The sequence below is a fragment of the Pholcus phalangioides genome, unplaced genomic scaffold (genome assembly GCF_987345545.1).
Source record: "Pholcus phalangioides strain wild (caught in Gottingen) unplaced genomic scaffold, Ppha-v1.0 ptg000010l_1, whole genome shotgun sequence".
NCBI lineage: Eukaryota > Metazoa > Arthropoda > Arachnida > Araneae > Pholcidae > Pholcus > Pholcus phalangioides.
This window is the reverse complement of record NW_028301603.1, coordinates 34793223-34808524: the sequence shown is the minus strand read 5'-3', so window position 1 is coordinate 34808524 and position 15302 is coordinate 34793223. Positions and strand designations below refer to the sequence as shown.

Below are 15302 nucleotides of genomic sequence, written 5' to 3'. Positions count from 1 at the left end.
ACAGCCCAATGCGCAATGCGCCACAATAAGCAATACAGCCCGATACGCAATGCGTCACAATAAGCAATACAGCCCGATACGCAATGCGCCACAATAAGCAATACAGCCCAATACGCAATGCGCCGAAATAAGCAATACAGCCCAATACGCAATGCGCCGAAATAAGCAATACAGCCCAATAAGCAATACAGCCCAATACGCAATGCGCCACAATAAGCAATACAGCCCAATACGCAATGCGCCACAATAAGCAATACAGCCCAATACGCATTAAGAACTGCATTGCAATGATAAATACAGTACGCGATACACTATAATGCAATTAGCAACGCACCACACTATGCAATACAGCACGCGATGCACCACAATACATATATGTATATGCACAATACAGTACGACACGCGATGCACCACAATACCTATAACTATATGCACAATACAGTACAATGCGCCACAATAAGCAATACAGCCCAATACGCAATGCGCCACAATAAGCAATACAGCCCAATACGCAATGCGCCACAATAAGCAATACAGCCCAATACGCAATAAGCACTGCATTCCAATGCTTATCTTTATATGCAATATCATAAGCTGAGAAAAGTGTATTGGGCTTTTACTACGTTTCAGGCATTGGTACAAAATCGATTTGTTTATCTCTATTTGTTGCAGACAAGTAACTTCTTGCAGTGACATCTTATGAGTCTTTATAAGCAATGATATCAGAGGCTGTGCAAAATGTATAGGCTTTTACTATGTTGTAGGCATTGGTACAAAGTCGATTTGTTTAATTATATTTGTTACAGACGAGTAACTGTTCGCAGTGACATTTATTGGAACTTTATATGCTATGTCATAAATATAAGCTGATGAATGTAAAATGAATACTAATGAATATTTTTGCCCGGGCCTTCACGTGAGGGGGGGGGGGGATGCCCGATATCCCTCCGAGTCGGGTACCCCGTTTCATTTTCGAGGCCCAGGATGAATCTCATTTTTTTTTTGGGTTTGGGGTAATTTTTTGGGGCCCACGGATGTTATTAGGCAGTAAAATGGAAATTTTTCGTGGCATTCCAGCTGGAGATGCCAACAAGCTTTCAAGTCGGGGGCCCCCATGTGTTAATTGACAGGTTTCGTTTTGGGGACCCTGGATGAATCTCATTTTTTTTCTGTTCTTTAACATTATAGAATTTGCAGTCTGGGTCGCCCACTAAAAATCTGCGTACTGGGTGCCCGGGATGTAGTGCCCTGGATTTTATTCGTTGCAAAATTAATAAAAATTAGAAATTTTAATGGCCCATCACAGGGGGATTTCCGACAAGCCTCCAGGTCAGAGCTCCCCATCACCCCCATGAAAAATTTGACAGATTCCATTTCGGGGCCCCTGAATGAATCTCATACTTTTATTGTTTAACATTGTAGAATTTGCAACATCGGTAGCCCGAGATAAAGCCAGTCTGGGGCCCTGGATTTTATTCGTTGGTAAAAGGAATACAAATGAAAATTCTTCCTGGCACTCGCAGTGGGGGACGTCGGACAAGCTTCCAAGTCGGGGGCCCCTTGTAGAAATTGACAGGCTTCATTTTGGGGGCCATGGATTAATCTCATTGTTTTCTGTTGTTTAAAATTCTGGAATTTGCAACAACTGAAGCCCGAGATAAATCCAGTCTGGGTCCCAACTAAAAATCTGCGTATTGGGTGCCCGCTACTGGATGTGGGGCCCTGGATTTTATTCGTTGTAAAATTAATAAAAATGAATAATTTACGTGGCCCCTCACAGGAGGGATGTTCGACAAGCCTCCAGGTCAGGGCCCCATGAAAAAATTGACAGGTTTCATTTCGGGGCCCCTGGATGAATCTAATACATTTTTGTTTAACGTTGGAAAATTTGCAACATCGGTAGTCCGAGATAAAGCCAGTTTGGGGGCCCCCACTGAAAATTTGTGAATTTGGTCCCCGGTATATTCGTTGGTATAATGAATACAAATGAAAATTTTTCGTGTCACTCGCAGCATGGGACGTCGGACAAGCTTCCAAGTCAATCCGCTTCCGTTCAGCTTCCAAGGGGGGCCTTGTTTGACAGATTTCATTTTGGGGGGGGTCCCTTGGATTAATTTCAGTTTTCTGTTGATTGACAATGAGGAATTTGCAACAGCTGAAGCCCGGATATATCCGGTCTGGGTCCCCTCATTAAAAATCTGTGTATCGGGTCTCCGGTACTGGATGTGGGGCCCTGGATTTTATTCATTGTAAAATTAATAAAATGAAACATTTTCGTGGCCCCTAGCAGGGGGGATGTTCGAAAAGCCTCCAGGTCAGGGCGCCGATGAAAAATGTGAAAGTTTCCATTTCGTTGCCCCTGCATGGATCTCATATATTTTTATTGTTTAACATTGTAAAATTTGCAACATCGGTAGCCCGAGATTAATCCAGTCTATGGTCCCACTAAAATTCAGCGAATTGTAGACTGGGAACCCTCATGGAGAAGTTTTCTGGGAGTTACTTGATGAATCAAATTTATTTTCCGTTCACAAACGACAAAATAGATAAAGAGTAATTTATTCACACAGAGGTGTTACAACCTTGTCGAGCGCCGGAAAAGAAGCCATCAATACTTTTCTTTCTCCACGGACGCGCGCGCTTTCTCGTGACGATCGCAGCGCCACAGTACCCCCCCTCCAGTTCGGATCGCACGAACTAATTATTGACAACAAAAGAAAGAAAAAAATATATATACACATATAAGGACGGGATTATGAATGCACTTATACAATGAGACGATTCGGGGGACGACTTACTCTGCCGTAACGGGTCACAATGGGTTCACTGTTTGTACTGTCACTGTTAGTGGCAATGTGCGCTGGTTTCACTCGTGCAATGTTCACACATACGTTTCTTCCTTTGCATTTGATGGTGATAGTGTTATTGCGCCTTGCGACCACTTCATAGGGGCCATCATATGGGCACTGCAATGGCTTCTTGACAGCGTCATTGCGAAGGAAAACATGAGTGGAATGATCAAGTTCTTTATGGATGAATGTTTTGGATTTATTATGGTGAGACGCTGGGACAGGTCGAATTTTCGAAAAGTGTTGTCGTAATTCAGTGAGCAACTGTTTCTCATTGACGTCTGTGGTGGAAGCTGAGAAGAACTCGCCAGGGAGTTTGATAGGTTCACCATATACCAGTTCAGATGTGGAGCATTCCAGTTCCGGCTTGTATGCCGCTCTTAGTCCTAGAAGGACGATTGGCAATACTGCCACCCAATCTGTTGATGAATGGCACTTGATCGCTGCTTTAAGGACGCGATGCCACCTTTCAACGGCACCATTCGCTTCCGGATGGTATGGAGTGGTACGATTTTGTTTGATCCCCAGTAGTTTGTCGAGAGATCGGAATAGATCACTCTGAAATTGTCGACCTTGATCAGTAACGATCACTTCTGGTACTCCAAACCGTGCAACCCAAGTATGTATGAAAGCCTTAGCAACAGTCTCAGCAGTAATATCTGCTATAGGAATGGCTTCGGGCCATCTTGAAAAGCGATCTACGCAAGTGAGGCAGTATCGATAACCTTCTGATAATGGAAGCGGGCCCACTATGTCGATGTGCACGTGGCTAAATCGTCGAGATGGAGATACGAACTGTCCAATATGAGGGCTGGTATGACGATGAATTTTTGACCTCTGACAGGCGATGCACGCTTGAGCCCAATTTCGGATGTCTTTCTTCATGTTCGGCCATACATATCTGTCGATGATCATTTTAACAGTGGATTTAACACCCGGATGCGCAGGTTGATGAATAATTTTGAACACTTCCCAACGGTATTGTTTAGGGATATAAGGCCGTGGTTTAGATGTCGAGGTATCGAAAAAAAGTTGTGTTTTTCCAGATGGGGAAGAGAACTGTTGAAGAGCGAGTGAAGATGGTATATTTCCGTCAAGCAACTGCTTCAGTTCAAGGTCATTCTTCTGTGCTTCAGCGATGAGGTCGTAATTCATGGAAGAAGGAAAAAGTAGGTCAACTCCTGCTCGCGAGAGAGCATCCGCTACCACATTGCTTTTTCCCTCGATATGACGAATATCAGTTGTAAACTGAGAAATTAGATTTAATTGATTAATTTGTCGAGGAGAAAGCTTGTCGGCTTTCTGATTGAAAACGAACACTAACGGCCTATGATCTGTGAAAACCGTGAAAGGTTTACCTTCCAGTAAATATCGGAAGTGAATGATCGATGCAAAAATTGCCAAAAGTTCGCGGTCATAAGCACTGTATCGCTTTTCAGTATCACTCAGTTTGCGGGAAAAAAACCCGAGCGGCTGCCAGCTATCATTGACTCGTTGTTGTACCACTGAGCCGATAGCTATGTTGCTGGCATCTGTCACGAGTGCAATTGGGGAATAGGGCCTCGGATGTGTCAAAAGAACTGCTTCTCTAACAGCGAGTTTTGTGTCATCGAAAGCTTTAATGAGCTCTGGTGTCCAGGTAATAAGTGTTTTGTCATGACGTGTACAATTTCGAAGTACTAGATGCAGTGGCAATTGTATCGCAGCCGCTTTCGGTAAAAAGCGACGGTAAAAATTAACCATACCGACAAATCGGCGAAGTTCTGCCTTGTTTTTGGGTCTTGGGTAAGAGTCAATGGTATCGACTTTGGCTGGTAGCGGTTTAATGCCCTGAGAGTTGACTAAATGTCCTAGAAACTTGATTGAGCTGCATGCGAACACGCATTTGTCGATATTTAGTTTTAATCCGTGTGTACACAGACGTTTCAAGACCTCACGCACATGACCGACGTGCTCTTCAAGGTTTGAAGATGCAAGACACGTCGTCTAGATAAGGGAAACAGAATGGAAGTCCTCGCAATATTTCGTCTATATAGCGCTGAAACGTTTCGCAACCCGAAACTGAGGACGTTAAATTCAAAGAGTCCGAAAGGGGTGACAATAGCAGTTTTTGGTACATCGGAAGTAGACAATTGTATTTGATGATAAGCGCGTTTCAAGTCTATGGTAGAGAAGATGCATTTACCGTGCAGATCCATAGTGAAATCCATAATATTCCGAATGCTATATCTGTCAGGAACCGTCTTCGCGTTGAGAGCTCTATAATCGCCACAGCATCTCCACGAACCGTCGGATTTTTTCACCATGTGGAGGGGACTGGACCACTGACTATTTGAAGGGCGACATATACCCATGGTAATCATTTTATCGAACTCAGCTTTGGCAGCTCGCAGCATCTCCGGGCCTAATCGACGGGCTCTCGCGTAAACCGGTACTCCTGTAGTTTCGATGTGATGCACCGTTTCGTGTGTTGCTTGCACTGGACTTGATGTTTCTTCCATGAGCTCTTTATATTCTTGTAATAGATTGTGGAAAATCTCATGTCCACATGTCACAGTTACTGCAGGGGAAACAGTTGGAGAAACAGTTGTTCCGGTTGTAGACCGTTCACCCCCGTTGTTGACCAAAACTCGGTTTCCCAAATCCACCGTGAGTCGGAATCTTTTCAGAAAATCGGCGCCGATTATTGGTCGGGATACATCAGCAATGGTAAACACCCATGAAAAAGTTTTTGCTAATCCGAGACTTAGTTTTATCATTTTCTTTCCGTATGTTTTTATTGTAGAACCGTTTGCCGCGGTAAGCGTGAGTAGTGACTGTGGTTTATTTCTATCAGCTGCCGAAGGGGGTATTACGGAAATATCCGCACCAGTGTCGATGAGAAACGAAAGCTTGCTTAGTGGGTCTGCGATGAAAAGGCGACTGCTGAATGAAACCGACTCCCTCGTCGCCATTAGTTGTCGGTTTGGTCGTTTCCCGAATAGAAACTACATGGTTGCACACACTTACGGGCGTTGGGTCCGAATTCACGGTGATACCAGCAGTTTCGAAACCTCATGGATTTTGCACCTTCGTGGTGGTTTCGATTGGGAGGACGTTGAGGGTTTCCACGTTGTTCTCGAGATCGACGTAGCGCGTCAACTTGCAATGTCAATGTCTCTATTTTTTCAGTCAGCTGCTGCACGTCAAGTTGTTGTGGGTGATCGAGATTTGGTGAAATATTCTGTACTTCTGCTTTGCCGCTGACGCTGATGATCTTGTCTGCCATCTCCGATAACTTTTCCAACGTTTCTGAACTTGTGGAGAGGATTGCTTGAACTTGATATGGTAACCGTTGTATCCATAGACTTCGAAGTATTTCCTCGCTGAGACGGCCACTGGACAGATCCCGCATTTCTCGGAGTAATGCCGAAGGTCGACGATCGCCCAGCTCGACTTCATACATCAAACGTTGTAAGCGTCGCTCATCTGGTTCAGCAAATTCAGCTTGGAGGCGTCTTTTTAGTGCGTCGTACATGTTTGCCGCGGGTGGATTCATGATGAGGTCACTCACATGTGCCAAAACACTCGTATCCATGGCTGCAACGGCTGTGTGGTATTTAGTGGCATCGGAGGTAATTCCACTCGCCAGGAACTGAGAATCCAATTGCTTGAACCATAGATGAGGTTGTTTGGCCCAAAACGGTGGGGCTTTGACAGCGACTCGGAACATTGCAGGTGGTTGTGCTGATGAATTGGGCATCGTTGGTTGCTCCGATGGATTGGACATCGTTATCGTTGGATGCCGGGTCACCAAACTGTGGTTCACAAACGACAAAATAGATAAAGAGTAATTTATTCACACAGAGGTGTTACAACCTTGTCGAGCGCCGGAAAAGAAGCCATCAATACTTTTCTTTCTCCACGGACGTGCGCGCTTTCTCGTGACGATCGCAGCGCCACACTTTATTATTTTAAAATTCGCTTCTTCAATAAAGCTGGTGCTCTCACATGTCCCTTTATATTGCACTCTGATAAATTGGGACGAAATAAACGAGATATGTTGTGAAGAGAAGGGGGGGGGGGGTTGGCCTCCAAAGGCGGCAGGAAACAGAGTCCCCCCCCCGCCCAGTATTCTGTAATATAAAATCACAAACTCAAAAAGGGCCTGTTTCTATGCACCGGAAATCGGTTACGTTTTTTGGTGAAGTTTTCATTTAACTATCGGGAACCGTTTCACACATCAGGACCAAATTATGCGCATGTACCGAGAGGTGTTGTGGCGGATTTTCGCCAACGTTTGACGTTAAAATTGACTGCGCAGATTACGTGCGCCAAGCGAGCGAAAAAAGAAAAAATATACAGTGTGTGATTGTTGACAAGTCGTCTTATAGTTAGAGCGGAGTCAGATATGCGTTATCAAACCAACTCATTCAGCATCCCAAAGCATGGCTTCCCACATCCTGCAGCAGGGTCCCTACGCTAGGATAGTTGGCGGACCCCCAAACCGGTTTTTTCACTGGCGCCCCCTCTGTGGTGAATTTCTGTGAAAAATTAAAAATTGGTAAGAATCTTCCCGTCTGAAGCCTGTCAGTCCTGCCCTTTTGGGGATTTTGCCATGCCGAGATGTATGTATATATATATTATACATATATCACCAGTGCTGGCGGCACACAAGTTCGGGGGAAAGTATAAGGTTTCCTTTCCAGGGGCCCTTGATGGATCTCAATGTTTTCTTGCTGCTTTAAAATTGAAAAATTTGCAATAGCGGAAGCCCAAGATATATCCAGTAGGTCTCCATAAATATCTGCGAATTGGGTTCCGGCTCCTTGATTGGACGGACCTGGGTTTTATTCATTGGTAAAATGACTACAAAAATAAAAAATTTTCTTGGCCCTCACAGGGGGGATGTCCGAGAAGTCTCCAGGTCAGGGCACCCCCATGGAAAAGTTGACGGGTTTCATTTCGGCGGGCCTTGGATGAATCTCAGTGATTTTTGTTCTTTAATGTCGAAATATATACAGTATACAGGATGTCCCGTAAGTTCTAGCACGGCCTTTATCTCATCAACCATCCGTCGTAGAGGTATGATTCCATTTTAAAAATTGCTTGACAGGCGTTCAAAAAATTACCTTATAACAGTTTTGAGTATGCAAACACAATGTGTAACAAAATAAAAAACAATCTTAATTTTTATACGGTCTCGTTGTGCTCAAATTTCGAATTTGAAAGCTGTTTCCCTGTCTCTCCTGATGTCAACATAAACAAATTCCATGTTTCTAAGTGCAATCAATATTCATATACAAATTCAAAGAAAGGATTAAATTTTTGGAACAACGGTGTTAAATGCGGGTAAAACTGTTTTTCGCACAATTTAGGGCAGTTATTTGCCAAATTTCCTCCGGTTTTTTGGATTTGAATATCTCTGTGAATATTGCACCTAAAAACATGATTTTTTTTTGACGGCATCAGGAGAGATAGGGCAACAACTTTCTAATTTGTGGAAGGAAATTTTTCAACGCCTATTGAGCATTTTTTTGAAGCGGAATCATACCTCTACGGTGGACGGCTGATGAGATAAAGGCCAAGCTAGCACTTATAGGACATCCTGTATACTGTGTAGATTTTTGGGCTATGCAACAAGAATGAAAATCCAAAAATCATATTTATAGCGTCAAGTGGATAAATGAGTAAAAATTACAGATTGACTGAAGAACCAGGCAGGGTCCTGGCCAGAGATGTTATGCCGCCAGGGATGTAAGCCATTTATTCAGCTGTGTTGGGCCATGCTGGAGAGTGCAGAGGATGCCCGACCAGAACGCCCTCGCGAGACATTCGATGGCACCCCGCTCCGGCACTCCCAACTCTCTATCCCCCTTTTGTCCATATTGAGGACTGAACCCAGCCCCGGCCAATCAATCGAGGCGATGCAGCCCTGTGGGCAACCAGGGTCCCTATCAATTCTGCCTGTGTCTGGGTTAGCGAATTTCCGGCCATCCGATTCCTCACCACGTGGAGAACCCCACGAGACGGCACATGCTCACCACGCTGCGGAAGCCCCACCTCTCCATTGCCTTATTATCAAAAGTTTTATTTTTACAAATATTCACAAAAGTCAATGCTATCCTCCGTTGGGCCTGTTGGAGTAATACCGTGAGATCTTTTGCTGCCTCTTCAAGCCTTCGCCTTCTCGGGGCGCTGTATATTGTATGCAAAATGTATCTTTTCTGCCTCGTGACAGTATGATACTTCAGAGTGCACAGGTATATTTGAAGAATCGCATTCCATACCTATGTTTTTCAGTAGTCAAAATCTGGCCTTAGCGGGGCCTGTTGGAGTAGTCACCAAAATGTCATTTACTGCATCGCGAACATTTGCCTCTTTGGGGCAACGCTTCTTTGTACGTATAGATTGACGGAAATCATTCCCTTTATTGTATTTCAGTTAGTAGATGGACATTTAACCGCAAATACTTGAACGAGTAATCTGAAACGAGTTAATACTTGAAACAAAAATGTATAAAGGAGTACATTATAATTAATTTATTGCTCAGTTTTTTGTGTAATTTCGTTCGGTTTCTTTTATTGAAAGAAACGTGTGTGTTACTTACTTGCCCAGCTAATTATTTTGCGGATAATGTACTACCGTTCTAGCTTTGAAGAGGAGGTAGGCAGTACCGGAATGGTATTGATTTTGTGATTGGAATCCACCAGTTAAGTTCACTCGGCTTGAATGGCGTTACGTCTCAACATAAATATGTATATTGTTGTTACATCGCTTGTTACAATTCTGAAGCCGTTTAAAAAAATGCATTGAACTGATAAACGTTTTCCTAATATGATTCAGTTGATATAGCTTTGTCTCTTGTCGCTATCATTACCACATTTGCATTTCTAAGATACCTTTAACACCTCCTGCACATTCTCCTACAACAGTGCTATGTAATAAGGTCTGTTTGATGACGCGAAAGAGTCGGCACCAGCTGACGTCATGACGTCATTGCTCAAAAGGAACCAAAGTGCGAGTAAAGCCCCTTTAACCACGCGTATAAAGCTTGGATATAGTAAAATCAGGTATAATAGTTGATCTTATGCCTATGACATAAAAGCATCTTAAGTGCGACCGCTTTGCTACTCTGTCAATTACAAGAGTGTGCAATCGAAATACTGCCCATTCCACTGAAATATTTCCAAAATTATGCTTTCGGTAACTCATAAGTATGTGCCTATTCATTGATTTGCCGTTACCAACTATTTGGAAATTTAAATTAAGAAATTTTTGCATTTGCTTGTGAGATATTTATGGGATCCATTTCAGTCGAATCACGTACATTAGTTAATATTTTATTGGGTTGAATTGAAGTCAACTCGAGAGAGATAATTCGAATTATTATTGAATTATTGATTATCTTTCTTTTCATCTGAACTAGTTTTAACTTTTAAAAAGCCTTGGATTTTATTAGCCATACATTTGCAATATAAAGACATCGGAAGCAAATATGAAAAAAAAATCTCCTAGTATGAAATGTTTGAAGTCAGTGTATTATTATATCATTTTTAAAACTAATATCAAAAAAGACATTATTACTTACCAACTATATATATATATATGTTACGGTAAAAGCCCGAAGATTGGTAAAACCTAGGTTGTACCAAGTCGAGCTGGTTAAAAGCCCGAAATATGCTTGTAAACATTTCGGACTTTTACTAAGCAATTCGGTAAATGCTAACATTTACCAACTTTCATAAAAATGAGTAAAAATGCGAATTTTCTAATTTTCATAAATTTGAAAGCTTGTCAATTATTAATCACAAGGATCCCGATGCTAATTAAAATCATAATTAATTAATTAATTAGTCATTAAAATTCGTGACTTTTTTTTAACTTTAACGAATTTTAACGACTAATCAGTTAACAATTATGATCTAAATTAGCATCAGGGGATCGTTGTGATTCAAAATTGACAAGTTTTCAAATTTATGCAAATTAGAAAATTTGCATTCTTACTCATTTTCATGAAAGTTGGTAAATGAGGCATATACCGAAGACTGCTTGGTATATAATACATATATATATATATATATATATTTTACGGTAAACGCTTGTAAACGTACACATTTCGGACTTAAATATATATATATATATATATTACGGTAAGCCCGAAGAGTGTGGTGAAACTTTTCCAAGTGGAAATGGTTAAAGCCCGAAAAACGCTTGTAAACGCATACATTTCGGACTTCTACCAAGCAGTCTTCGGTAAATGCCTCATTTACCAACTTTCATGAAAATGAGTAAAAATGCAAATTTTAAAAATTTTCATAAATTTGAAAACATGTCATTTATTTATAAATATTATATAATTATATTATATAATTATATTATATATTATTATATTATATATTATTATATTATATATTATTATATTATATATTATTATATATATATATATATATATATATATATATATATACTAGTTTCATTTTATACAACATTATATGTGTACTTTAGGTCTCTCTCTTTCTCTCAGGGCCGTCATTTCAGCTTTTTCCAGGGGACAAAGAACATGTTCTTAATGTATGTATATATATATATTTGTAGGCAACGGGCCCCTTAACCCCCCCCTCCCAAATGACGGGCCTGCCTCAGGTCTTAACTTGAAAACAAATATTCATTAAAAACCGTTAAAAATGAGGTACAGAAAAAATGTGACTCTGGAGCGAAAAGTTTATTCTTAATTATTTAATTTCGAATGACAGATAATTGACTTGATAATTTTGATTATCAGAAGGAATGTCTTTGGTAGAATATCCTCCTGAAAAAAAAGATGGACGTCGTCTTAAAAGCACGATTGGTTACAAAATGGCATAATGGGAAATCTTAAATGACATTAACTCCATTTTAAAAGTGTAAGGTGAGATAGTGATTGGGTAAAATGATCGAAGAATGAATATGCGATGGAATAAAATAAATCAACAAAAATTTTATTATTTTCCAATAAACAAGTGAGTTTATTTTATTTTTATTTCAACAATCGTGCATGGAATGAAAACTCATTATGAGCTGAAGCATAGTCCGAATAATCTGCGTCTCTATCGTCTCGAGAGTATATTCAGCAACACCATAAACTGGAAGAAAAACGTTTTCCCATTATCACATTGAAAAACTCAAAATAGAAATCCACGTTAAATTTTAAATAATTAAGAAAATCTCACTCACCAATAGATCAATCGTTCCACTATTTGAATAAAAGAAGATCAAATTTTAAATTACTTCAACAATTTTCTGTTTGCTTCATAATAGTATGAATGTTAGAATATGGGATGCATATATTCTTTGTGCTCAGGAACTGAAGTTTCAAATAAAAACAATATTTTTGCAGGTCCTGAACTGGGACTTTAACGCAGAGGGAAAACTGCGGTTTCAGACATCGCATTAATAACAATATAAGAGTGAAAGAGAGAGATGTGTGAAAATATACTTTACATTTTCTAACAAAACTTTCCACTAAACAGTCGACGCTCGTTATAACGACACCCCACGTTATAGCGATGATTCCATTACAAAGACCGGTAGTATGAGACCCAATTCTTTTTCAAATAGCGATGCATGCTTTCCTTTCGATATAACGACCCTCCCAATATAACGCCCGTTTTCGGCAGGACATAGGGGATGTCGTTATATCGAACGTCAACTGTATTTTGTTTGAATAAATTCTCATATGTCATCTTCATTAATTTGCATTGTTTTTTTCACAGCACACACACCATTCACTATTCCTATACATGAATAAAAAAGTATTTAAAGAAATCAAAAATGAGGTGATTCCCTGCTTATACGGTGAGGAAAATGTCCTACCTACAATTGTCATATGCCAGTTTCTGGTGTCCGAAATTTCGCAATCTCACCAGCGGAGATGCGTAGGCTTTTGCAGCGATAAAACCGGTTTTGGGGGAGGGAGAGGAGTGGCTACGCAAAATCAGCCATTCAAACACCCTGCGCTGTTCTACCCACACCACAAAAACATTTTTTGCGCTGTAAGAATTCTGTGATACGAATCCAGCTTTGTTGGTCGAAATTTGAGCGCTCACAATTTTATTGAGCCGAATTCACACCAGCGGAATTGCAAAGAATTCCCACAACGCCAACCTGTTTTTGAGATATGGCCAGCACAGCGATGACAATTTCAATCGCTTCGCTCACAAGTGATTGGCGAGAAATTCGGATGTTAAATTCGGAAATTCTTATATGTAATACTTAGAGATAAGAGACAGTAGGTTTGAAGTACATTTTTCGCTTTTCACCCTCAACCTACCTGTTTTCTTTCCGCTCTTATGCACATGTACATGATATACAATGTATTTCCCCTTAGAATAGAGGTTTCATTCTCTTCATCACAGCTGTGAAAAGAACTACTTTCTTTTATAGGGTTGCAAAAAAGTTTAATGGCGATGAGAAGAGATGAAAGAAAACAGATAGATTCGTTTGAATTTTTACCACTGGCGTTTAGACGCAATATTACGTCCTTGATCGTAAAGGGGGTTAATGGTGGATTTTGCTGTGTCACAACCAGTACTATACTGGCGGAATTTTGTGCAATTCCGCCGTTAAGTGCCGGTAAAAAAAAACATTGATACACTTCCACGCATGTCTTCACATCTGTTCTCTTTGAAAAGAATCATGCACATTCCTGAAATATATATTTCACAGTTTCTCAATTTTATTTCAACCTCTTGGGAAATGCTGCGGATAATATGTAGCAGTCTAAATACGCACACTGAAAAAATCAGATATTTCCTTTTTTACGCATGAACCTCGTGTTATACATCGGAAGTTTGGTTATTACATCTGTTTTTTTTCTCGAAATTTTACACTAAGTAGCCACTGAATTAACATTATTCTTATTTACCCCATTATTGACAGATACAAATACAAATACAACGCCACAACAGGCAAATTGCCCAACGAGGTGGCTGACTTAAGAACATCATGGATCCCCGAGCCCCTACCTACTACTGCTACACCACACATGCACCCCTCCCCGGAACCCCCCAACGAATCGGTACATGCGGGAATGTGCGTGTACGTGTAGTGCAACCTGACGTAAAGTTTTGTTTCTGTGTAATGCTTGCTATGTGTAGTGCTGTCATCTGCCCCCAGTTTTACTAACTATGAGTGAAGTGTTATGAATGAATGATTTATCGTTGTAGGACTGTTGCTCTCTGTGGCGAGACTTTTTAACGGAGAGATCGGCTCGCATTTGTGCCTTGAAGTTGGGAACCACAGAAAACCAACTTCAGCCGACCACCACTGTGGGGTTCAACCCGGATCCTCGCATCACGAGTCCGGCATTATAACCACTCGACCACCACAGCGGCGACCACCACCACAGATGTAATAAGACATGTGTAACCAATCTCTTTTGCTTCTATGATCACGTAACTAAGGCTTTGGGTAAGGGCAAAAATATCGATGTTATTTATCTATATTTCCAGAAGGCATTCGATCTCGTTCAACATGGTAAACTCTCGAAGCGTTCACACGAGAATGGGATTAGGAACAGCTTGCTGAATTGGATAGAATCGTGGTTAAGAGACAGATCACGTGAACGCTGATTAGACAGATGTCAAAATTGAAGTTCTTCAATGAAGTGTCTTTCGCCCCATACTTTTTTTCACTTAATATCTATAAATTTTCATAAGGGTATCGATGGGATTGTTAGCAAATTCCCAGGTGACGTGAAGTTAATGGAGGATGGTCGGGAATCAAAGTGATACGGGAATTGCTCTAGACCAGTGGTTCTCAACCTTTTTTGACGGAGCCCTTTTAAGTAAAAAATTTTATGGCGGAGCCCCGTAGAGCAATTTTTTAATTATTCATCAAAGTTAAGTATTTACTTTACTATTTGAAAATATTTATAATTATTTTAATTTTATTGTTTTTTTTAAAGTTTCCTGGAGCAGCCGCGGAGCCCCTGGACAGTGCACAAGGAATCCCAAGGGCTCCGCGGAGCACCAGTTGAGAACCGCTGCTCTAGATCAACCGAAACAGAATTGGAGCATGTGCAAATAAACGGAGCATGATGTTTAGCGTTGACAAGTGAATGGTCGCTTATTTTGGCTCAAACAACCCACGTTTCTCTTACGAGTTGAATGGTATTACTATCCCGCATGCAACTAGATTCACCAATTTAAGAATTTTCATTGACGTGTGGCTTGGGTTTTCTGAACGTTCTTTAGCAGTGGTAAAAAAATCAAAATAATTAATTCGGTTTCATTTTCAAAAAGGGCTGTTCGCGTTCTACTATAGTAATTCCTCCGTTTTTCCGAGGCTTAGTTAGTTTCTCTTGGACTGGAGCATTCCGTCAGGTTTTGGTGACCATACTTATAGAGGGACATTGATTTGTTCGACGGGGGTGCAGTGAAGAGCCACGCGTGCTCTCGATGGCACAAGCAATGCAGACACCAAAAATGGCCC

General features: G+C 40.9%; 1 protein-coding gene and 1 long non-coding RNA gene across 2 annotated transcripts; both read right to left on the bottom strand.

The window, feature by feature from the left end:
• Positions 1–5802: 5802 nt before the first annotated feature.
• Positions 5803–6618, bottom strand: LOC149081344 (uncharacterized). The gene has a single exon (XM_089238321.1). It carries the CDS (start codon positions 6616–6618, stop codon positions 5803–5805), a length of 816 nt encoding a protein of 271 aa, XP_089094447.1.
• A 5170-nt stretch (positions 6619–11788) lies between these two features.
• LOC149081343 (uncharacterized) lies at positions 11789–14681 on the bottom strand. Its single transcript, XR_016193428.1, has 2 exons — positions 12045–14681; positions 11789–11953 (listed from the first exon to the last, which is right to left on the bottom strand). It is a non-coding gene; the product is annotated as an uncharacterized LOC149081343 (long non-coding RNA).
• Between the last annotated feature and the right edge of the window lie 621 nt (positions 14682–15302).